Raw genomic sequence first — 25395 nt, 5'->3', positions numbered from 1 at the left:
TGCATCATAAACATAAATATAGTAAAAAAGTTGTCTTGAATACTTTTTCTTTGGACTGAAGAATGTCCAAAGTACTATGGAAAATTTCAGAATCCGTAACAAAAAGGAAACTGAATTTACCAAAACCAGCTGCTCAGAATTAAAGTGTCATTCATTTCAAAATGACTTCCCTCCTGGGAAATGGACTTAAAAGCACCCTTAACTTTATTGGAAGTTTAAAGTAAAGCCAATATGAACGTTTGGTTACCCAAAATTGTGTTGATATCCAAATGACAGAAAAAATGTTAAGTCAACATAGAGGGTCAAATGAAAAATGAAGCTAAGCAATCCATTGATTTTGGTAAGTTTTTTTTTAACTAATCCTGCAGTAAGCAAGACAATGAAAAAGTTTGTATGATGTTCCTAATTTACTGGGTTAGTCATTTCATAACCAAAATGAAATTCAAGTGATTTGAAACACTTATTATAAGCAGCATTCAGGTACAGAGAAAAAATGTTTTCACAATTTCAAATTAACAAAAATAATCAAGTTATAATTCCCCCCCAAGTCATTTTACATGTAAGTTAGACACCAATACAAAGCTACATTTTGAAAACATTTAAAGAGTCAATGTTTTAATTCCACAATATATTTTACTTTGTCAAACAAGCTTAATTCTCAGGCTTAGACACCCAAAGGACAGTCTTCAGGGAAGTTGTGCGTAATTAATTTTGTTGTTGTTGATAGAAAATATTAACCCCCAAAAGTGAGCAATCCCTTGATCTTGTACATCTACTTAAGGCCTAAAATGCTCTCCCAACCCCCACCCCGGACACTCATGCACATTACGCAACGTATCACTCTGCCTGCAAATTCCCGATGGCCACCACCTTCCAGATGGGGAAGAGAGGATTGGAGAAGTTGGCAGCTGCTGGAATCACTGATTACACTGTGGCTTTTAAAGTGACAGAGACATTGATAGGAAATCTAATTACCAATTGGAAAAATGGAGTGGAGACCAGGGTGAGTATAGATGGATGGGGGAGAACTGAAGCAGAGCAAGGAATTGAATTTCACTTTTTGAAGATGTCTGCTGGCAGTGGGATAGTACTGCATCCCATTTTCTACTAGCATTTTTCAGATGTTGAGCAATTGGCAAAACAACATGTTGTGCAGAGGTTTTTGAAAAATTCTGGATAGCTCTAAATGATTAGCCTGGACTGTATATTATGCCACGGCAATATCAGAAACTTCAGAACACACACATTTGTTTGCAGAAGTCCTTTTAAAAACTTAACTGATAAAAAAAAATTGATGGGATTTTAGAAAACCTTTGAATGGTCTCTATACTGGGAGTTTTGCTGTACAGATGTTCACTTCTTTGCCAAGTAGAGAAGAGTACGTTCATGCCAATACAATATTATTTTGCTGGCTCCTAATTTGTATCATGATCTCCAGCAAAAGTGTACTAAATCAGTGCAGCATGCCAAAGGGTGCACGTGGTTCCACAAGAAGGAATAAATCCTTAAAAGACCAAAACTATTCTTATCTTTGTGGAATGATAAGTTGCCTGTGTTTGATCACAGAAATGTCTTTCTGCATCGTCAAAGAATGTTTTTAATCTTGATTTGCCAATAGAACACTGATGTTTCTCATCTCAAATAGTAGATGCTGGACAAGGTACATAAGACGTTCCGCTTAATTCAGGCTTGGAATCGGAATGAAAACTAATTCTTCACTTCTAAAGCTTCCTTCTCAGTCTTTTCTTTAGTTTTCTCTTTTTCTTCCAGTTTTTCTTCCTTTTGCAACAGTGACATGATCTCTGCTACTTGGTTAGTAGAAATATCAATATCTTCTTTGTCAATCAGTTCTACCACCTATGCAAATATAAACTTATGTTATATGCATGATAAAAGTAGTTACATTTTGCTTTATTCACAAATCATTGAAATCTTCCAGTTAAGGAAAATAAGTCAAGCATGCCTACCTAAGCAAAAATGGATTCACCACTGAACTGGACCACAAGGCCAAAGAGCAGGGCCTCGCAGCTCAGAGCAACCCCGAATGACCAATCAGGGAGAGGCAGGTGATGAGGGCACCAGGGAGCAGAAACCAAGTTGATTTTATTCCAGCGGGCGTTATGGTGCTATGATTTAAATGAGTGAAAAACTGCACATGCTCAAGAGTATAATTTTTTTTAATAAGACTGGCAATCAGTTGTAACATATCAAGAAGTGGTAGTAAAGCATGGAACAGCACGCAGAGGGGGAGAAGAGGAATGTTAATTGTGTACTTCACAACTGAAGAACTACACAAGGCAGTCTAAAGAAGAGTTCATATGATCATTATGCCCCACCGTCAACCACCACACAATTTTACAATAGTCTATAGTTTATTGGCTTAGGAAGACCAATGTGGGACTTTCCAAATAGCAATGACTTTGTCATGAAAAGGCATTGACGTTTGGATGGGGTTGGACAATGTGTGATCTCCCTTATAATTTTATTTATTTAAAATATTTCTAGCCAGTCTTTAAGGGCAAAAGCCCTCCCAAAGTGGATTACACATATAACAATGATAAAACAGCTAAAATTAATAAACTCAATTGAGAACCATTTCAATTGGGCTTCAGGTCTGGTTTTGGAACGGAAACTCCCTTGGTTGCCCTGTGGGATGACCTTTGCCGGGAGAGAGACAGGGGGAGTACGACTCTGTTGATTCTCTTGGACCTCTCAGCGGCTTTCTATACCATCAACCATGGTATCCTTCTGGATAAGTTGCCTGGGCTGGGAATTGGAGGTACTCTGTTGCAGTGGTTCTGCTCCTACTTGGATGGCAGATTCCAGAAGGTGGTGCTGGGGGATTATTGCTCTGTGCCATGGCATTTAGGCCATAGGGTTCCACAGGGTTCTATTTTATCCCCTATGCTGTTTAACATTTACATGAAACCGCTGGGAGAGGTTATCCGGAGATGTGGGTTGAGGTGTCATCAATATGCGGATGATACCCAGCTGTACCTCTCCTTTTCATTAAACCCAGGTGAGGCAGTGGCTGTACTGAATCAGTGCCTGAGCATGGTAATGGACTGGATGAGGGCCAATAAACTGAGACTCAATCCAGACAAGATGGAGCTACTGTTAGCGGGTGGTTCGCCTGGCCGGTTAGGTGATGTTTACCCTGTTCTAGACGGGGTTGCACTCCCCCTAAAGGATCAGGTTCGTAGTTTGGGGGTGCTCTTGGATCCAGAGCTGTCACTTGACGCACAGGTGAACTCAGTGGCAAAGAGCACCTTTTATCAGCTTAGGCTGATATACCAACTGTGCCCTTATCTGGACAGAGATAGCCTAGCTATCCACACTCTCATAACCTCTCGTTTGGATTACTGAAATACGTAATACGTGGGGCTGCCTTTGAAAACAGTCCAGAAACTTCAACTGGTACAAAACAGGGCAGCACAGTTACTAACAGGGACTGGCCGACGAGACCACATCACATCAGTCCTCTTCCAGCTTCACTGGCTGCCAGTCCAGGTCCGGGCCCAATTCAAAGTGCTGATATTAACATTTAAAGCCCTAAATGGCTTGGGGCCAGGCTATCTAAAGGAACGCCTCCTCCCATATGTACCTGCCCAGACCTTAAGGTCACCCTCAGGGGTCCTTCTCCGTGAGCCCCTGCCAAAGGAAGTGAGGCAGGTGGCTACCAGGAGGAGGGCCTTCTCTGCTGTGGCACCCAGCTGTGGAATGAGCTCCCTAAGGAGGTTCGCCTGGCACCTATACTATATTCTTTTAGATGCCAGGCGAAGACCTTTTTATTCTCTTAGTATTTTAACAGTCTATAAATAAATTTTAACTTGGCTATCTTAAATTTGGATTTCTGCACTGCTGCTGATTTTATCCTGTTTGTGCTTTTATATTGTATTTTATATCATGTTTTTATACTGTAGTTTTATACTTTGAATTGTTTTACTTTTTGTGAACCGCCCAGAGAGCTTTGGCTATTGGGCGGTATAGAAATGCAATAAATAAATAATCTAAATCTATCCATAGCAATACAATTCACCAACTCCAATGTACAGTTTCTTCCTTCCACAGTTTAAGCTGTTGTAGTACCCATGCCACAATAGTCTTAGTGGCATCTTGCACAAGGCGAGATTGTGTGGAGTCCTTGAAAAACTTCTTGCTATATCATTTTGCTGACATAAGAACGTAAGATGAGCCATGTTGGATCACACCAGGGGTCCATCTCATTCAGCATTCTTTTCTCACAGAGGTTAACCACCTGCCTGTGGGAAACCCATTAGTAGAACATTAGTGCGACAGGACTCTCCCGGTTCTGTTCCCCGGCAACTGGCGTACACAGGTGAACTGCCTCCAACACTGAAGGTAGCATATAGATATCAGGACTAGTAGCTATTGACAGCCTTATCCTCCAGAATTTATCTAATCCTCTTTTAGGGCTTCGCATGTGCACTCGAAGAAGCTCAAAATATAAATGAGGCAAGTAAACCTACTAATATAAGTAAGCACAAATTAACATGAAACGTTAAAGTAAAAGCCTTGCTAACATGTTTATAATTGGTGAGGTTAGCCTTCTATCAAATTTACCCTCATGAGACAAATTAGTTACTGAGAGTGGGTTTTGGCCCATATGCTAGGCCGGAAGGTCCTGGCAGTTATTTTTCTGGAACTGCCTTAAAAGGCCGCAGTTCCGAGAAAAGTCACTAGATGGCGCCAAAGGGCAAAACTATAACTGGTGAGGAGAACTCTGGCATTTTGTATATAGGATAATGCTTTCCACTAATTTCCCCAGAACAGACCTTGAGCTAACTGCCCTATAATTTCCTGGATTCCCCCAGATCCCTTTTTAAAAATTGGCATTATATTTGCCATTCTGCAGTCCTCTTGCAGAGTGGCTGACCTTAGGGATATGTTACATAGTTTTGTTAGATGATCAGCAATTTCACATTTGAGTTCTTTAAGAACTCCAGAATTAATACCATCTAGACCCAGTGATTTGTTAGCTTTCATTTTGTCAATAAGATCGAGAACTTCATCTCTTGTCTCCACTATTTGCATGCAGAAGTCTGTTCCAGCAGGGATTCCACCGTCCTCACTCCAAAAATATCTCCTACGCATGATTCTCTTTCTACATCGGATGTTCTCCACTGCTTTTGTAGTGCTGCCACGTCTATACTCTGCATAATACAGCACAAAATCTGTCTCCATAACAAGTTAAAATGGAAGAGTAAGAAGGTAGGCTGCAAATTGCGATCAAGACTATACATCTGCGAGCATTTAAGTAAATTAAGCGAAAGCCTTAATTTGTTTGTTCTTAAAGAACAATGCTAGAGGCGATTGCAAATGTTCTAAACAACCTTAGTTGTCCCGAAATAGTTGTATGGGTTAGATATTCTAAAGTCCAGTAACAGCTGATATATCCACATGAATTCTTGACACGCTTGTGCTGCTGACACATATCCTGAATCAGGAGACGAGAGGACAACTGTTACATGTTTTCGGCTGGCCCAACTAACGGCTCCACCTCCATAAAAGAATAAATGACCACTTGTAGACTTTCTGTCTGTGCTGTCTCTAGCCCAGTCAGCATCTACATACCTTATCAACTTGGGATTGTTAGTAACTGGCAGGTTTGGTTTTAGGTGTGAAGTTCCATTTAGGTACCTCCCCAACCTCTTCACTGCATTCCAGCAGCTTTTGGCTGGGAAGTTGTTTTTTCTGGACAAGAGTCCCACAGCTTCAGCTTTGTCTGGTCACATCACGATGCTAATATTCAGAAGCTTTCCAATTGCTTCTTGTTGTCTGGCAGGGAGTGGAGTGTTTCCATCTTGTTTAAGGTAATTTATCTCTATAGAAGTTCTCACTCCTTTTGCAACCTTGAAGCCAATGCTATCAAGCAGATGTTTTTGGTTAAGAGGGTAACTTTCATCTTCTTCCCTTTCTATTTGTATCCCAAGTTATATGTGATGTCTCCTAGCTGCTTCACTTCCACTTCTTGGTTAAGATACTGTACTATTTCATCACAGTCTTTCTTATCTTGGTAACATAAGATCAGATCATCCACATAAACTAAAATGTATGTCCATCTGTTATCGCTGTTTCTTGAGTACAGACAGGGCTCTACTTTGCTTTGTGTGAATCCTTCCTTGGTGAGCATCTAATCTAGTTTTCACTCCACACTCTTGCAGCTTGTTTTAGGTCATAAATGTTTTTTTCAGTTTGCACATAAGGTGTTCTTTTTCTTGTCCTACAAATCCAGGGGGTGGTTCCATGTATATGTTTTCTTCAATCACTCCAAAGCAATCTTTATATCCAGATGTTTGACATGCATTCTTCTGGATGCTGCTATACTTAGTAGTATTGCTATAGCGATGTGTGTTACAACAGGAGCAAATGTTTCATTGTAATCTTTGCCCTATTCCTGGGAGTACCCCTTATGCACCAGTCTGGCTTTGTATCTTTCCTTCCGCATTGTGTTTGATCTTGAAAACCCATTTGCAGCCTATTTTCTTCTGGGTGGTAATTCTGTGAGTGTCCAGGTTTGGTTCTGAGCTAGAGATTCAATCTCTTCCTCTGCATCTTTGCTCCATTGTTACCTTTCTGCTGCTGGCATCTTTGCTCCATCTTCCCATGTCAGGGGCTCCGGTATAGCTTCAGTCTTGGCAAGACAGGAGAATTGCTTGGGTGGATTTCCCTTGTTTGACCTGATTGAACATCTGACACTTGACTCAGTATTCCTTTCTTCTTGTTTAGGCACTTCAGGATTTTTTTATGTTAGTCTCAGATCTGCTACTAATTGTTGTGGACTTTCATTTTCCTTTATTGATGAATTTACTTCAGCATTTAGTATTATTTATTATTTATTTAAAATATTTATATCCCGCCCTATATCACTAAGATCTCAGGGCAGCGTACAGATAAAAACATAAAGTATAAAACAATAAATATACACAGTTAAAAACAAATTAAACCATGATCCAAGCTAAAACAATATATAATTTAAAAGCAATAGATGCAGTTAAAACAATGTGCCAGTGAGTTTAACCATCAAAGGCTTTATTAAAAAGCCATGTTTTTACTTGGAGTCGAAATGCAATCAATGTTGGCGCCAATCGGGCCTCCAAGGGGAGGGCATTCCACAGTCGGGGTGCCACCACAGAGAAAGCCCTCTCCCTTCTTCCGTACTTGATTTTTCACTTTCATCAATGTATAAAGCATGGCATTCTATGATTGCGTCTGACTGAGTGTCCAAGATTCTATATACTTTGCATCTCAGTGCATATCCAACAAGTATGCCTTCTTTGGCTCCAAGGTCCATATTGATCCTTTTCTTCTTTGGGATGTAGGTGTATGCCTTTGAAACAAACACTTTTAGATGTGCCATGCTTGCCTTGTGTCTATACAAAGTGTGATGTGCTGCTTGCCCATTTGGTTGGCAATGTGTTTTGTAAGTAAGTGACCATCATAGTTGCTTCTCCCCGGTACTTGTTATGTAACTCTGCATCAAACAGCATGTATTTTGCCATTTCTGTAACAGAATGGTTCTTCCTTTCTGCCATTCCATTTTGTTCCAGAGTATATGGCACTGTAGTTTGATGTTCTATTCCTTCTTGCATCTGATATTCCATCACTTTCTTCCCCATGTATTCACCTTCATTGTCTGTTAGGATCACTTGTGGCTTCCTATGGAATCTGTTGCTAACCACTGCCACATATGTTTTAATGCTTTTCAGCACTTGACTTTTCTCTGATTAGGTACATGACTGTGTCCTTACTGTAATCATCTATAAATGTCACCATGTATCTGTTTCCTCCTGGTGTTTGCATTTCCATGAGGCCACAAGTATGACTATGAATCACTTCTGGGGGGGAGGGGGGCATGATTTCACTCACACAGTGCTTGTTAAAGCTACGTTTCCCGACTGCCACATGATGTCATCAGTATACCCTTTGTTAGATTTCCTTTTTTAAATTGGGAAATGATGTCATAATGCCTATGCCCAAATCTCCTGTGCCATAGGTTCATAGAATCATAGAATAGCAGAGTTGGAAGGGGCCTACAAGGCCATCGAGTCCAATCCCCTGCTCAATGCAGGAATCCACCCTAAAGCATCCCTGACAGATGGTTGTCCAGCTGCCTCTTGAAGGCCTCTAGTGTGGGAGAGCCCACAACCTCCCTAGGTAGCTGATTCCAGCGTTGCACTGCTCTAACAGTCAGGAAGTTTTTCCTGATGTCCAGCTGGAATCTGGCTTCCTTTAACTTGAGCCCGTTATTCCGTGTCCTGCACTCTGGGAGGATCGAGAAGAGATCCTGGCCCTCCTCTGTGTGACAACCTTTTAAGTATTTGAAGACTGCTATCATGTCTCCCCACAATCTTTTCTTCTCCAGGCTAAACATGCCCAGTTCTTTCAGTCTCTCTTCATAGGGCTTTGTTTCCAGACCCCTGATCATCCTGGTCGCCCTCTTCTGAACACGCTCCAGCTTGTCTGCGTCTTTCTTGAATTGTGGAGCCCAGAACTGGACGCAATACTCTAGATGAGGCCTAACCAGGGCCGAATAGAGAGGAACCAGTACCTCACGTGATTTCGAAGCTATACTTCCATTAATGCAGCCCAAAATAGCATTTGCCTTTCTTGCAGCCATATCGCACTGTTGGCTCCTATTCAGCTTGTGATCTACAACAATTCCAAGATCTTTCTCGTTTGTAGTATTGCTGAGCCAAGTGTCCCCCAACTTGTAACTGTGCATTTGGTTTCTATTCCCTAAATGTAGAACTTGGCATTTAGCCCTATTAAATTTCATTCTGTTGTTTTCAGCCCAGCACTCCAGCCTATCAAGATCACTTTGAAGTTTGTTTCTGTCTTCCAGGGTATTAGCTATCCCACCCAATTTTGTGTCATCTGCAAATTTGATCAGCGTTCCCTGCACCTCCTCGTCCAAATCATTAATAAAAATGTTGAAGAGCACTGGGCCCAGGACTGAGCCCTGCGGCACCCCACTCGTTGCCTCTCCCCAGTTTGAGAAGGTTCCATTGATAAGTACTCTTTGAGTCCGATTCTGTAGCCAACTGTGGATCCATCTAATAGTTGTTCCATCTAGCCCACTTTTAGGTAGTTTGTTAATCAGAATGTCATGTGGTACTTTGTCAAAAGCTTTGCTGAAGTCAAGATATATGACATCCACAGCATTCCCACAGTCCACAAGGGAGGTTATCCTATCAAAAAATGAGATCAAATTAGTCTGACAGGATTTGTTCCTGACAAATCCATGTTGGCTTCTAGTAATCACTGCATTGATTTCAAGGTGTTTACAGATTGACTTCTTTATAATCTGCTCCAGAATTTTCCCAGGGATGGATGTCAGACTGACTGGTCTGTAGTTCCCAGGTTCCTCCTTTTTGCCCTTTTTGAAGATAGGGTCAACGTTAGCCCTCCTCCAGTCGTCCGGCACCTCACCCGTCTTCCATGATTTTGCAAAGATAATAGACAAAGGTTCTGAGAGTTCTTCCGCTAGCTCCTTCATTACTCTTGGATGCAGTTCATCGGGCCCTGGAGATTTGAACTCATTCAAGGAAATTAGGTGTTCTTTGACCATTTGTTTATCAATCTCAAACTGCAATCCTGCCCCCTCAACTTCTGCTTCACTTTTTCCAGGGGGGTCATAGACCCGCTTTTGGGAGAAGACCGAGGCCAAGTAGGAATTGAGCACTTCAGCCTTTTCTTTGTCGTGTTATCAATTTGCTATCCTCATTAAGCAGTTGAACCACCATTTCTTTCCTCTGTCTTTTACTACTCACGTATCTGAAGAAAGCCTTTTTATTGCTTTTAGCATCCCTCGCTAATCTCAGCTCATTCACAGCTTTAGTCTTCCTGACACCATTTCGGCACTTCTGCGCCACTTGTCTGTACTCTTCTTTTGTAGCATGGCCTTCCTTCCACTTCCTATATGTATCCCTTTTTGTTTTCAGTTCATCAATAACCTTTTGTGGAGCCACATTGGTTTCCTCTGTTGTCTTCTATCTTTTCTCCTTGTTGGAATTGTTTGTAACTGTGCCTTTAAAATTTCATTTTTTAGATACTCCCACCCATCCTGCACTCCTTTTCTCTTTAGGCTCCCTTGCCACGGGACCTTACTTATTATAGTTCTGAGTTTATTAAAATCAGCTTTCCTAAAATCCAGAGTACGTGTATGGCTACGCTCGACTTTTGTCTCCTTCATAATCAAGAATTCAAGTATGACGTGGTCACTTTCCCCCAGAGTTCCCGTAACTGCCACTTTATCCACTAAGTCATCCCTATTGGTCAATAACAAGTCAAGGATTGCCGATCCTCTAGTTCCTTCCACCACTTTCTGTAGGAGAAACTTATCACCCATACATGTCAGGAATTTCTTGGAAGGGCCGCTTTTGGCAGTAATGGTCTCCCAACAGATATCAGTGTAATTGAAGTCCCCCATCACTACTACATCACACTTCCTTGAAACACTGGCAATTTGTTTCTCAAAAGTTTCGTCCTCGTCTTCTCCTTGATTGGGTGGTCGGTAGTAGACTCCGATTATCATATTCTTTTTATTCCTTGCCCTATTTATTTTAATCCAGACGCTCTCGACGGGGCTCCCAATCTCATCCGCCTGTATTTCTGTGCAGGGATAGGTATTTTTAACATATAGTGCAACTCCACCTCCCTTTCTATTTCTTCTGTTCTTTTTGAACAAGTTATATCCTTCAATTGCTATATTCCAGTCATGGGAGTCATCCCACCAAGTTTCAGTTATACCTATCAAGTCGTATTTGCCTTCATGTAATAAGAGTTCAAGTTCGTTCTGTTTGTTTCCCATGCTCTGGACATTAGTATATAGACATCGAAGACCATGTGTTTTATAGTCTGGCTTTGTTCCTACCTTGTTGCAGACACTATTTTGGGACACTGTTGGAGCTGTTCTCTGTAGGTTTTCATACTTCTTGTGAGAACATTGCTTTGCAATACTAGCATACACTTTTTGATGGTTAAAATCATATTTATCATCAATTATAGTTCCAGTTGAAATTAAATCACTGACTTTGTTGATTGTACATTTGTCCCCTCTAAATTTCACAGTCAAACCTTTACACACTAACAGAAGGCTGTTCTTCATCTCTAGGACGTATAAGACATTTTCCACTTGCACTTCCCTCGTGCCACCCGCTGGTGTTTTACAGTGTAGAACCCTTGTCCCTTTCCCCTTTTGCATTTAAAGCTCTCCCATCAACAATGCTGCTGCTATTATTATTATTATTATTATTAAGTTCTCTAAAGCATTATCTGTAATTGGTCATATGAGAGGCTGCTAACAAAGCAATGTACCACTTAGAGTTTGAGTCATTCAGCGTGACTTTAACACATGCACGCTGTGGATTCTTTTGTACCTCACCTTTCTGTGAAAAACTTCCTCTGTGTTTTCCTTTATAGCTTTTGGCATGCTGCCTTTATTCAGAAAAACGCTTCTTGCAAGTTGTATTTTTATTGTCTTTCACTCTGTAAAGCTAACTGTGTCTAAGTGATGTTGAAAACATAAGCTTATAAAATCACAGCATTACCAAAACCAGCAGAACAAACAGCAATGTTTTTAAATAAAAAGCATAAGAATTCTCTGATCTGCACATTTCTAAAAGCATAAAATAAAACCATTCTTCAGCAAACTCACCTTTACAACATCATCTATATCAATTTTTCCATCCTTATTTTCATCTAGTGCTTCAGCAAGCCTGTTCAGTTTGCTTTCGGGTATCTTCTGAATCTGTTTCATCACACTAATAAGCTCATTGATACTGATGAGATTCTCCCTAAATGGGAAACACAACCTGTGTACAGCAAGCAATTACTACAGATGGTTAAAACACATCCCTCCTTCCCCACCCACACAACTATACAGTATTAGTCATTTAACCAGATTCTGTAATGAAAACAAGATAAATCACATTTATCTTCAACATGATTAAAATATCGTAAGGATGATAAGTTGTTAATTCTTTTGGGAGGGGGAGTCAGTGAATGGAAGATTGGAGTGAATTCTGATTGGCTGTTGGATTCAAGTGTTTGAAGGAGAGTGACAAGTTAGAAGCAGTATGTGTGTGGAGGGTTGACAGAGTGAGAGAGAGTCTGGATTTATCTGGTGAAGGGGTTAGATCAGAGTACGATCAGCGTTTTATTGTTCTGGAAAAAGAGGGAATAAAAGGAGATAGATTTGACTAGTGGGTAGAGTAGGAAAGGATACATGATATACTGTATTGTAACAAACAAGAATTGCAACAAATGAAACTACAAGATTGGGAAACTGCATAAACTTACTTATTGTTAAATAAAAGTTATTTTGTTTCATAAACTGGATTGGATTCTTAAAGTACCTGAGGCAAGGTACTGGGATATATGGTGGCAGCGGTGAAGTAAAAGGGTGAATAGAGTGGAGCACAAAGTGCTGGGATGGTTGCTGTGGGGCCAAGAAGGGTCAGTGAATCACAGAACCAGTGAGCAGCAGTATTTCAACTGGGTGCATGGTTGGTAAAAAGAAGACCCAAAGGGAGCAGCTGTGGCAGATGTCACGGAGACATTTCCCTCTCACCATGTTTGAACTTGCTGACATTTTTACAAAGTACAGCTAAAAGGGCATTGTTCTGCACTTCTCAGATTGCTTGGTGCTGCGACAGAACAGTACCAGAAAAACAAGGCTTCCTTCTAACCTTGGGGCTGGAGTGGATCACCCCAACAGTTGTGCTGAACATTTCCAAACTGCAGCAAAATTGTAATAACCCCTCCTCCTTCTCTAGTTCCAAGGCTGGGAGGAAACCTGGGACACTTCCTGCTCACTAGCGAGAGACAGAAAAGCAGCCATGGTGAACAAAATTGTAGACCCTTGCTCCAGGGTCTGAATCTGAACAGAGGAATGATAACACTTTAGTAGATTAACTTGTGCACTGGTCTAACACCGCGTTTTCAAACAGTCACTTACCTGCCATGGAACCTTTTGCAAGTTGTAGAAGATTCTGCAGCATGTCTAGGGTGCATCCATTGAGGCACTGGGAAACCATGCTGGACTTCACCATCATCCTGCATCCACTTAGAGTGCACTGCAGCATACACCCAACCCTCCCCCTGAAGCTACACATTACAGGGGATGACAGCTTGCCCTCTACACCTCTTTCAGGAAAGTTTGCCCACCATCACCAATTTTAAGGAAGCCCTATTAAGTTTCCAGGAATCCAAGTGATTCCTGGAACAGCCTGAAAACCAGTGACAAGGTATTTGAAATGTTTCATTACTTTGTACTTGTGCTATTGTGATAAGCAAAGTATTTTAAATTGCTTGTTTGATGGTATATCGTCCCTTAGCAACCGAAATTAATAATCAAAGAAGGGCTGCAGTTGAAAAGATTGTGGTTTAAGAGGTATCTATCTACACATGAGCTTTGGTTGCCTGAAAATCAAATCTTTGTTATGTAATAATGTATCATGAACATACAATTAGTAGAATATAGCTCAGTGTGACAGAGCACCTGCTTTGCATGCAGAAAGTCCCGGGTTTGATCCCTGGCTTCTCCAGGTAAGGCAACAAAAGAATCCTGCCTGAAACCCTGGAGAGCCTCTTCTGCCTGTCAGTGCTGACAATACTGGACCAATGGCCTGGCTCAGTATAAGGCAGCTCCCTATATTCCTATGTACCTGCTTATGCTTTATCTTTGAAGTCTGAAGTAATGCTGATTGGAAATATTAAACATTTAGTTCAAGAAAAACACAAGTTACTTTTGTCTATTTGTGGCTGCAAGTGCCTAGATCCCAAAACAGTTCCTAATGTTTCAACATGGTTAAGGAAGATACAGGATCTAGCTATTATGAATAAAATTACAAGAATTATTCGAGGAAGAGGAAGAATTAATGTGAATACTATTATCTTTATGTTCTAACCAAGAATTATATAATTATGTCTATAGAGTTGTCATCCAATTCAAGGACTCATAGTTAATCAATCATGAGTTTTAGTCAATCAGTTGTTTAAATGTGTATATGTGGAAAACATACCTCTAAAAACAAAACATACTTGCTTTGTTTTCAGATGAAGATAATGCCCCTTTTAAGATGGTCTTTGCCATAAGTACTTGTACTAAAAATATTTTTTGCCTGCTGACTGATTCGTCAAGAGATACCTTTTCAGTCAGGAAAGAGTTTCCAGCTATAACCATAAAATACATGAAAATTTAGATTTTAGAAGTTCTGAAGCACACTTCCTTTAGCTATAAAATCTTCCTCAAGCTAACCATATTTACAAGCATAAACATCTTCATTTATAGCAACTATCACTTACCCAATGGGAGGGCTAGTATCACTGTCCAACTGTCCATCCACCACTTTTTGATCTGTCTCTAACTCCCCAATGATTTTGTCAATCTGCCCAATCATTCGGTTCACTCTTTTAGTCAGTCTCTTGCTCGCTTTAGATTCTTCAACTATTTGTTCTTCTCCAGCCTTAGACAACTCTTTGATCTCTTGCAAATCCTAAGGAACAAAAACATTTTCATGAAGGCCCATTCAGATGCTAACCTAGATGTGCTGGAAAAGGATAGGTGGAAGGTAACTTTCCGGTCCCCTCTCCACCCCAACAGCCTCTCAGCAAGCCTCTTAAGAGTCAAGGGCTCCTCCTGAATGGGATGGATTGTGGTGCAGAGGGCCCAGGACAAATGGCTGAAGATGGGTGGAGGCACCTTCTGTCAGCAGGCAAGCTGGCCAATTAGTTCTTCCTTCTGATTGGTCCAAGCCGAAAAACAGCCTCTCATCTTGAAGTGACCTGTCTCAGTCTCTCTCTATCAGAGGGACGAGGTCTAGAAGGAGATATCTTTGGCAGCTTCTCTTGGACAAGTAGTATGATTCATGATAGCACTAGTTCTTCCTCCCAATAACAGGTCAAGATTTCATTTTACTGGCTCAAGACAGCTCTTAGTCTCTTCTTACCTCACTATACTCCTGCACATCATCCTTGAGTTCCTCAAGCTCCTCCTTCTCCTTTGTTAGTGATTTCTTTTGTTCCTTTAATTTAGTACAAGCATCACTGAGCAAGTCAATCTCTTCTTTGGTTATTTCTTCACCCTATGGAGAGAGAGCATCTCATGTTCTCCACATCTTATAACAAACATTTTTTATTTTATTTTATTTTAATAAGTGCAGTCCATAGGAAATCCAAAACTTTCTAATAGTCAAGACAATTCTAGATAAATGTTATTACTAGTTTATGATTACAGCCTGTCCTATATGGGTATCATTCATTGAACTGAATAGGAATTGTACCAGCAGTATCTACAGGCAGAGATTAAAACCAAGCTGTTAGATGAGCAATTATCCTGTCCACTGCAAATGAGGAGCAATGTGCTCAGGTGTCAGTAGCAGATTCTGCTCAAAACACTTCACTACAACATGCAAGTTTTCCATGTTCATCAGAGAGCATGGACGCCACCGCTCAGTCAGGATTATCTCCATGCTGAGATTCAGAAAGGTATGAAATGGGAAGAGGAAGAGACATCTCCTGTATGTCTAGAACGTGTTTAATATGCATTACCTGAATTTTAACATAGCATGTATCTCTCTTGCTTGATCTACTTGCCTTTAGAAACATTTCTGTGTTGCACCTACTCTCTCTGCTTGTCTGGATTACACAGGTTGATCTGTGCAGGGTTAATAACCCCTTGGGCAGGACTTTGGACTGTATGACCTATCAGTCTTTGAGACACACATATTCCTCTTGTAAAAAGTTAACATGGACATCACTTATCAAGTCAAATAGATGAGACTTTTTTCACTACAGAAGGCTTAAAAAGAAGTTTTTATTTCTTAAATGAGAATGAGAGAGCTAATGGCCAGGCCAAGGGGGCAGCCATTTTCTATCCCTTATGTGGGGGGAAAGAAATTTGAGCCTCTCTAGGTAGTTCCTGTCTCCACAGAATGCTGCCTCTGAAAGGCAGTCCGTAAGATATTTAATACTTCCCAGAGAGAGAAAGTAGTGATTGTTATCAGTGTTCCAACTCTTTCTCCCCTTCCCCACTGCCTATCATAACTGGAACCTACTTCTTCTATAAAGTTGAGAAAGAAGAGAGGACAGAATTCTGCAAGGAAGTACAAAAACCTAACTAGCCTCTTATCACCTCTCTAACCAGCAAAGGGTTTCTGTAGATTTTGTGGCTATCTATTATATCAGAGTAAGAACATGAATGAGCTGCATATATTGCTGAGGTTGTTCTTATTGTATTGTCAATGAATGAACAAATAAGAGGTCAGTCGCTGGCTGAGTTCTTTCCCTTTTTGTGGCCGGGCCATCCACACAACAACATTCTGTACATTATAAATGTGCATGCAGTGCTGAACCAATGCAATATCCCCATAAAAGCACAGACAGATGTGGAGATGTCTGCAGTTTAAACGTTAATGAATAAAAAGGCTCTCAGTGATACAGAATCATAGGCTTGGAAGGGAACATTTAGGCCACTGAGCCCAAACCCTCATTCAGTGCATAAATCCAGCTCAAAGCATTTATTTATTTATTTATTTAAGGATTTTTATGCCGCCATTCAGCCAAAAAAGGCTCTCACGGTGGCTTACAAAAGTATTTCTTGACAGTCCCTGCCCATAGGCTTACAATCTAAAAGACATGACACAAAAGGAAAGGGGATTGGGAGGGAGGAGGAGGAGGGGGAAAAGGAAAGCAAACTCAGGCACTACAATCTTAGTTGGAAAGTTCAGCAGTTACAGTTGACAGCAGGAGGGAGCGGGCTTGAATACCTCCAGTGATGGAGAACACCACACCTTCTTCACAGGACTTAGTTCCTAGTTCCCGAATAATGTTTCTTGCTCTTATCTGAACTTGTTCCAATTATCTGAATCCTTCTTAAAGTGTGGTGTCCAGAAGTAGACAGTATTCGAGGTGAGATCTGACCAGCGCAGAGTACAGTGGACTATTTCATCCTGTGATTTAAAAACTATACTTCTATTGATGCAACTTGAAATTGCATTTCCTTTTTTTGCAGCTACATCACACTGCTGACTCATATTCAGCTTGTGATAGACTACGTAACTCCAAGATCTTTTTTTGCACATACTATTGTCAAACCAGTATCCCCTGTCTTATACCTGTGCATTTGATTTCTTTTTCCTAAATGAAGAATGTTATGCTTGCCTCTGTTAAATTTCATTGTTATTTACTACCCAGTTTTTTAAAAATTTTGAAATTTTGTTTCTGTCTTCTAAGGTATTAGCTATCCCACCCAATTTTGTACCCTCTGCAAATCTTAGAAGCATCCCCACACCTCTTCCTTAAAGTCATTAACGAAAGTGTTTAAGAGTACAGGGCCCAGGACCAAACCCTGCAGCCCCCCCGCTTGATACCTCCCCTCCATCCTTTGATTAGGTAACATAATATTTTAGGATTGTTTCTGGCTGTCATCTGCCCACTATATTTTATGTAACATTGTCCTCCAGTCTTCAATCAAGAGTTTTGTTTTTTTTATTAATTATTTTAACAGGATGGAGTGTTTGTTTGTTTTTTAAATCCTTTGAATTCTCATGGCCATTACAACTGCGCAGGCAAAGAAAAGTAACTTCATAGGGTGGTTTTCATGCATCATTAGACAAGTGCCAGCAATGGATCTATTGGACACATTGTAACAGTCTGGGCATTAACAGAAACTAAAATTGGCTGCTTTATACACAATCTGTTTAACTGCTTTCAGCATTTGTTTAAATTGCCAGTTTACAATTGCTATAGAAATATAATGTATTCCTAACCTTAATGAACAGGCACCACTGCCATGTTTCAAACTTTGCAGCATGAAAACAAGAACAACTAATAAATAAATATTAAATATTCTTAGATGACATCTACACAAAATGTATGTTAATAAAATCCAAGTACACCAGTGGTAGCCAACGTATTTTGTTAAGTGAGCCACATGTTAAGTGCAAAGAAGTTGCAAAGATCACTTTTTATGTTTAGCGAGGTCCACATACCCTCCTGCTCCTGTCTAGGAGCATGACAAATTTCCACAGCCTGTGCCACAAGTTGGCTACCCATGAAGTGCACTATAAAAAACTAAACTACATTATGAAAGGGTGCAAGACTACCATAGGCTACTATAGACTACTACAGCTCAGAAACGGGTTTAGTGAATAACATATTATTTGCTAAGGCAAATTCATATGTTTTACAAAAAGCTAAGTAGCTAACAGATATACTTAGAATACTTTTTAGACATCTCCCCTTCTCTGCCAAACAAAATCTCAAAACTAGTATGTCCTAGATAGTACATTCAAAAGTACAAATAAGTCAGAAAGGTGAACCCAAACCATCAAACAATAGCCCTATTCAGTCTTTCTATACCTGAACAGAGCGAATACTTGAGGCGGAAGAGTGCTCCATCCCCACCCTTGTACTTTACTGTTACCCTGTACTCTTGGGAGGACAAAAGTCTGAAGGGGAAGGTTTCCAAGCAAGCCAGGATCCTGGCTTTCAATGGGATTCTCCATGGATACAGCACACTCCCTTCTTCAGACTGTCGCCCACCACAATGGAAATGCGCAATGAGGGGGGCAGAGCTGGAGCACTCACTCTCCTCATGCGTTTGCTCTACGTGGATACAGAACACCTGAATAAGGGTATAGATTTTTTTAAAAAGTGGGTACTGAACACTCTAAATGGAAAATATCAAACCCAGGTATCTTTCAGGCTAAGACATTCTGTATCAGGAAACATTAAGAACAGTAAATGGAGAGAAATTAGTCTCAACACTCAGGTTTGGAAAATGCCTGACCAGATTTGTAGAGCCAGACTTATTTGAAACCAGTTTTACTATTTCTAGCAAAGATCTTTCCAAACACAAAGGCTTGCTATAGATTAGCTTTTCCCAACCTGGTGCTCTCCAGAGGTTTTGGACTACAACTCTGAGCATTCCTGACCACTGGCTATGTTGGCTAGGGTCAATGTCAGCTGAAGTCTAAAACATCTGGAAGGCACCAGATTCTATAACTGCTATAGATGGTAGCCCTTCTGCAGATAGGGTTTTTTCAGCAGTTTGACCTCTCTGTACAGAAGAGAGAGCAGCAAGTGATCTTTTTGTACAATTGCAAAATTGCATCAGGATTTGATATTTTCCTTAGAAGATACAAGGAGGAAAGCGTTGTTTTTACTGTTGAAACAGGCAATTTCTTTTTCTTATTTGATATAAAATGTAAGAAGGACTAAAAATTTCTCTTGATTTTGTGGATTATTTCAAAATTACAACCAGTTTGAACAATTTGTATGAGATTTAATATTTCCATATTCACTTGCCAATAACATATAGTGTATATATCTGGTCTGTTCCAAATATGCAGTTTACTAATGTTGTTTTAGTTAAAGAAATAGGTCTGTGCCTCATTCTCACATACAAATTTAAATATGCTGATCCAGTTTACCCTTTTCCCCAAGTGACTGACTGCCTCGGGCAGACTGCCTGGAATCAAAGGCCTAATCAAGGGGAGCAGCCCTCTCAGGCAGGAGTGCCCAGTGTCAGTGCTGGCCTCTCCCGTTTTCCTTCTCTCCTCCCTCCTTGTAAGTGCTACGCAGTCTGTTAGAGCTCTCCCTCCCACCCATATACCCCCTGTAATAATGCCCAGGGTTCCTTAGCAAGGAGAAATGCCTATTAAACTATTGTAGATATGCCCCGAGAGAAAAAAGGGGAATATACACTAAAATTAACATTGAATTCCATTATTTTTAATTGGAATTAAAGGTGGGTACTGAGTTTGAAAAGGCTACTGAAACGTCCTGTAATTGAAGTATTTTATATTACTCAAAATACTTGCAGGTAGCAAATTAAGTAAATTCTTGTCTATTTGTATATGAAGGAGTAATCTGAATCTTTTATAACTGGACTCATTCACTAATTTAGTCATAGTTTGCCACTGTCCTATGTAGAATTCATGATGTCCTTTGTAGCACTATATTTCCCACCACCTCTGCCCACAAATCACCTTAATGCCTTCTAACACGGGCGCTGTATCTTTTAAAGTCTCTGAATGAATGGTTAAATCCACTTTCGCCAATTCTTGTTCAGCATCCACAGCTATCTGGCTTTTCTTTATATGCATAGTTGAAGCATCAAGATCTATTGTAGATTCCACCTCCATCTGAAACAAAGTTATAGGATCATATGAAATATAGTTATTTAATATACTTTGAAGTGATCCTCAGTTGCATCTTTGAAACTCCATACATGCACTTGGCAATGCTAATACGTATTCCAAGTGAGAAAGAAGGAATTCCAACATTTCTCCTCTCTCTGGTTGGTGAGTGGGACCACATTTTCCTTCTCCCTCATTTCTGCCATCAGAGGGCACTGAAAGAGTAGAATTCTCTCTAGGAATGAGGAGCAGCTGTTGATCCATTGAACAACAAACAGTCAGGCCAATTCTCCCCACTGGTGTCATTTTGCTGTTCTTGATACTTTGGCCAGTAGCTGGGCTACTCTTCTTGCTTCTCTAGCCACGATATAATGGACACTGTTGGGAAAGTAATGACTTGGTTTGCACATCACGATAGCAATTGGGTTGTTTAACCCAGGAATTCCGGGGACGAGTGCAATGCGACAACCATGTGCTCATTGTTTCTGCAACAAACCATGGGCAATTGTTGGGTTAAATCTGGGTTGTTTAGCCCATAAACCACCTAGGACCTTGCTAGACCAGGGGTTAGCGCGGTGCGAGGCCCGTGCTCGCCCCTGTGTGTCCAAATGACGCACAGGGGATCCCGGCCTCAGCCAGGGCTCGAGCCACCCTGGAACCGCGCTAACCAGAACCACTTGTAGCGTGGTTCTTCCTGCGGTCCTGGCCTCAGGTCGGGCTGAGGCTGGGACCACACACGTGTGGACCGGTCTGCTGCTTTTCCTGGCTACCGCACTTACGCGTGAGTAGCCAGGAAAAGCAGCGGACGGGCTGCAGCGCTCCCGCCGCCACCGAGTCCCCAGCCTCCATTTCCCGCCCCCCCCATGTCCCCGACCTGTGGCCGGGGACTCGGCAGCGGAGGCCATCACAGGCCGGGGACACGGGGTGGGTGGGTGGGAAACAGAGGCTGGGGACACGGGGGGGGCGGGAAACAGAGGCCAGGGACACGGGGGGGGCGGGAAACAGAGGCCGGGGACATGGGGGGGGCGGGAAACAGAGGCCAGGGACATGGGGGGGCGGGAAACAGAGGCCGGGGACATCAGGGGGGGATTGCGGGTGGGAGACATCGGGTGTGGGATCGGACATTGCGGGTGCGGGCGGGCGAGAGAAGGAGAACAGGGCTGGGGGACATTGGGGGGGAATCAGACATTGCGGGTGGGGGCGGGTGGGAGAAGGAGAACGGGGTCGGGGGGGAGAGAAGGAGACTTAGAAAAACTACTTACCTTTCCTGGCTCCTGCTGCCTCTTTAAAAATAAAAAAAATGGCGTCCGCAACAGTTCTCCAGAGCTTGTTGCGGCTCCCTGTCCTGAAGAAGCGGCTTTGCAACCAGCCACTTTTTAACTTATCTACATGGGCTGTGTGCCCAGACTGGGAAGACCGCCAGGTACCAGCAAACACACCAAATGAAGAGATAACACTTAATTTGTATTTCTCACACAGTTCAAAACATAAAGAAACAGAACAGTCTTTCTGTGCTTACGCCGAAGTCAAAGCCAGTCTATAAATCAATCCAGTTGTCATAAAGGGTCCGGGAGAGAGGGTCATGAAAGTCCACAAAGCCAGTCCGAGTTCCAAAGGGCAGGAGAGAGTCACAGAGTCCAAGAAGTCCGTAGTCCAACCGGTATATCAGAAACACAACAAGGCCAAGGTTTCAAAGTCCAGAGCTTTCTCAGGCAAACCAGATTAAGTCTGACAAGATCCTGGCCTGCACACTGTTACTTAAATACCCAAGCCCAGAATCAGAGCTGTTCCCTGTTTATCTGGCGTTTAGTAGCAATATGCTTGGATCTGCGTAACACCTCCTTCTCCGCCCTTTGTTGTTTGAACGATGGCACCGGTAAGATGTTTGTTTACTCTTTACTCCTCACATCGAGGCAGTAGCTAAATCCTGTCGTTTCTTCCTGTATAATATTGCCAGGATTCGACCATTTTTGTCTGTCTCTTCTGCCAAGACTCTCGTTCACGCACTGGTTATCTCTCGGTTGGACTACTGCAACCTTCTTCTCTCTGGCCTTCCTTCGTCTCACATCAGTCCACTGGTCTCTGTCCACCACTCTGCTGCTAAGATCATCTTCTTGGCCCGCCGCTCTGACCATGTCACTCCACTTCTGAAATCTCTTCATTGGCTTCCAGTTCACTCCAGAATCCAATATAAACTTCTCCTGCTGACCTTCAAAGCTCTTCACGGTCTAGCTCCTGCCTATCTCTCCTCTCTCATCTCACACTATCGCCCCGCTCGTGCTCTCCGCTCCTCTGATGCTATGCTTCTCGCCTGCCCTAGGACCTCCACTTCCCTTACTCGGCTTCGTCCTTTTTCTTCTGCTGCCCCTTACGCCTGGAACGCTCTTCCAGAACACTTGAGAACTACAAACTCAATCACTGCTTTTAAAACTCAGCTAAAAACTTTTCTTTTCCCTATAGCCTTCAAATATTGAGTTTGTTCTGACTCTATACTGTTAGCTTCTCCCTACCCGGTGCCTGTTTACACTTCCCTGTGCCTGTTTGCATTCTCCTTCCCTCTTTATTGTTTACTACAACTTATTAGATTGTAAGCCTATGCGGCAGGGTCTTGCTATTTACTGTGTTATCTGTACAGCACCATGTACATTGATGGTGCTATATAAATAAATAATAATAATAATAATAATAATAATAATAATAATAATAATAATAATAATAATGTTTGCTCTTCCTCTAAGGCTGAGCTGGAGGGAGCCTCTGCTGGCTGCTGCCCAGCCATGCTGGTACTGGGTCCAGCCTGCGGCTCTTCATCCCCAGACTCCTCATTGTCAGATACCTCACAGTTCCTAACACTATTCCCCTCTCCATAATCCCCTCCTGCCGCCCTAGCCGGGCCAGGTTTTGAAGGGTAGTTATTGTGAAAGTCCTGCACCAAGAGAGGAGCATGAACATCCCCAGCATTCTCCCAGGAGCGCTCCTCTGGCCCATACCCCAGCCAGTCTATCAAATACTGCAACTGCCCCTGATGTCTCCGAGAGTCTAGGACCTGTGCAACTTCATACTCCTCCTCCCCATCCACTAAAACCGGGACTGGAGGAGCCTTTGAGCCAGCATCCGGCCTCACCCCTGCTGCTGGGACCAATAGGGAGCGATGAAACACTGGGTGAATACGGAAAGTCCGAGGCAGCTGCAACCGGAAAGCCACTGGATTGACCTGTACCGTCACTAAAAAAGGGCCGATGAAGTGGGCGTCCAACTTCCTGCAAGGTCGATGCCGTGGAAGATTCCGCGTCGACAACCACACCCGATCACCAACTGCAATTGCCGGACCCTCCTGCCTTTTCCGATCTGCCCCCACCTTGTAGGCTTCCTTGGCAACCTGCAGCTGCTCCTGCACAATAGATTGCACCGCCTGTAATTCCTGCAACCACTGGTCTGCCGCAGGAACTTTGGTGGAGGCCTCCTTCTCCGCCCTTTGTTGTTTGAACGATGACACCGGTAAGATGTTTGTTTGCTCTTCCTCTAAGGCTGAGCTGGAGGCAGCCTCTGCTGGCTGCTGCCCAGCCATGCTGGTACTGGGTCCAGCCTGTGGCTCTTCATCCCCAGACTCCTCATCGTCAGATACCTCACAGTTCCTAACACTCCCGTCTGAATAAATTCCTAACGCGAGATCAGGTAGGTTTAGCAAGGCCCAAAGTGTCCTGGGTTGTTAATTGCAAGTGTAAATGACGAACACATGGGAGAAAGCACACTCGTCACTTCACTTACTCCAGCAATTCCTGGGTTAAACAACCTGGAATTGCCACTGTGACATGCGAACCAAGTCAATATCTAGTTAATGCATATACATGCAGCACCCTCTGGCGCACTCAATTCCTTTCAATCTGTTTTTTGGAGTAGAATTCACAGATATGTTCCTTACTCACAGAGGATTATAAAATGTTGTAGGTGTATATGCAATTCTGATCCTGAAAATCAGTCATTTGAATGAATAAATTTCTTAAATTCAAAAAGTAGTTTGGCAACTTGACATAAGAGTTGTTTAATACTACCACGCCACCAGTGTAAGCTTACTATTTCCTAATTTTCTTTTGAAACTGCTCACATATGAAATCCCTTAACTGTTTAAGTTTCAAAATACATAGTTGCAGAAACATTCAAACACATCAGTACCCCTTTTCATCCTCGCCATCATGTATTTATTATTAGAACGTTCTGTTCAATTGAAAAGCCAATTGAAAATCAAGCCTGAGAAAAACAATAACAAACACTGATACCATTTCAAACTGCCTACCCTCTCAGCAACTTGAAGGGTCTCTTTGGCCTTCTCAGCAGCTTCTGAAAGCCTTTCTAACTCTTTTTCTTGGTTTTCTTTCTTAATAGCTTCTTCTTCCTGAAGGGTTGCTTCCAGTCTGGTTTTATTGTCAACTTTTTCTCCTTCCACTTCTGCTGCTTTCACTTGAGCTTCTTTGGCCTAAGGAAAAAAAATCCACATCTATTCCCATTTTTACACTATTCTATAGGAACATTAACAAATGTTAAAACATTATAATGATGAATCAACTAGACTACTTCTGCACTCTACAGTGTAGGAAAATTATCATTAATCCAATACCATTCTTAGTAAATAAAAAGAGAAAAACTCATGAAGCTTCCCCATCTGGAAAATGGGCGTGTGTAAAAACAACCCCCCCCCCCCCCTGCCAAAGACTAGTGGCTCCACACAGAGCTTGGCTTGGGGCTCGTTTTCACCACACACACCAGTTTTCTGGACGGGGAAGCTTGACTTTTTACATGAAGCCATGGGAGAAATCGGAGACTCCACCCCGAGAAGATGTCGCTCTGACATCTCTGTGCACAGCTCCGTGCATGGAGTAAACAAAACAGCTTTAAGTACCACCGTGAGGGATCCCCGGCTGTGGAAATCTCTCCAGAATTGAAGGGGAGATCGTTCAGAGATTTCCATAAGAAATCGGAACCCCCCGATGTGAATTTTACTGCTGAACGTCAGAAGATCTGCAAGAGGGTGAGATTAATGAGATTACAACTCTCTGGTAGCTGTTTTGAAGCCTGGACACCGGGCGTTAAAAGCTGACAATTCTTGTTTCTAATTAGGTTGAACTGCAGTATGCAATTATCTCTAGGCTTTCCTCCTGTCAGAAATGTGAATCTTGAACTTACTAATCAACTTGATCTTTCGGAGCTATAATAAACTTGTAAGAAGGAA

General features: G+C 42.0%; 1 protein-coding gene across 2 annotated transcripts in view; it reads right to left on the bottom strand.

The window, feature by feature from the left end:
• Positions 1 to 543: 543 nt before the first annotated feature.
• The window catches only part of LETM1 (leucine zipper and EF-hand containing transmembrane protein 1), a 78638-nt gene continuing 53786 nt past the window's right edge, over positions 544 to 25395 (bottom strand). Inside the window, exons 9-14 of one of the 2 annotated variants that reach the window (XM_063125904.1) lie at positions 24463 to 24642; positions 20019 to 20174; positions 14976 to 15110; positions 14332 to 14522; positions 11681 to 11837; positions 544 to 1857 (exon numbers count right to left, since the gene is read on the bottom strand). In XM_063125904.1, the coding sequence (XP_062981974.1) occupies positions 1708 to 1857; positions 11681 to 11837; positions 14332 to 14522; positions 14976 to 15110; positions 20019 to 20174; positions 24463 to 24642 (969 nt within the window). In that variant the 3' untranslated portion in view covers positions 544 to 1707. The remainder of the gene's footprint in view (positions 1858 to 11680; positions 11838 to 14331; positions 14523 to 14975; positions 15111 to 20018; positions 20175 to 24462; positions 24643 to 25395) is intronic. The other variant, XM_063125906.1, reaches the window with a different exon arrangement.

Source organism: Elgaria multicarinata, chromosome 5, assembly GCF_023053635.1.
Source record: "Elgaria multicarinata webbii isolate HBS135686 ecotype San Diego chromosome 5, rElgMul1.1.pri, whole genome shotgun sequence".
Lineage (NCBI taxonomy): Eukaryota > Metazoa > Chordata > Lepidosauria > Squamata > Anguidae > Elgaria > Elgaria multicarinata.
The sequence above is the reverse complement of the archived record's forward strand: the minus strand, read 5'-3'. Positions and strand labels throughout refer to the sequence as shown.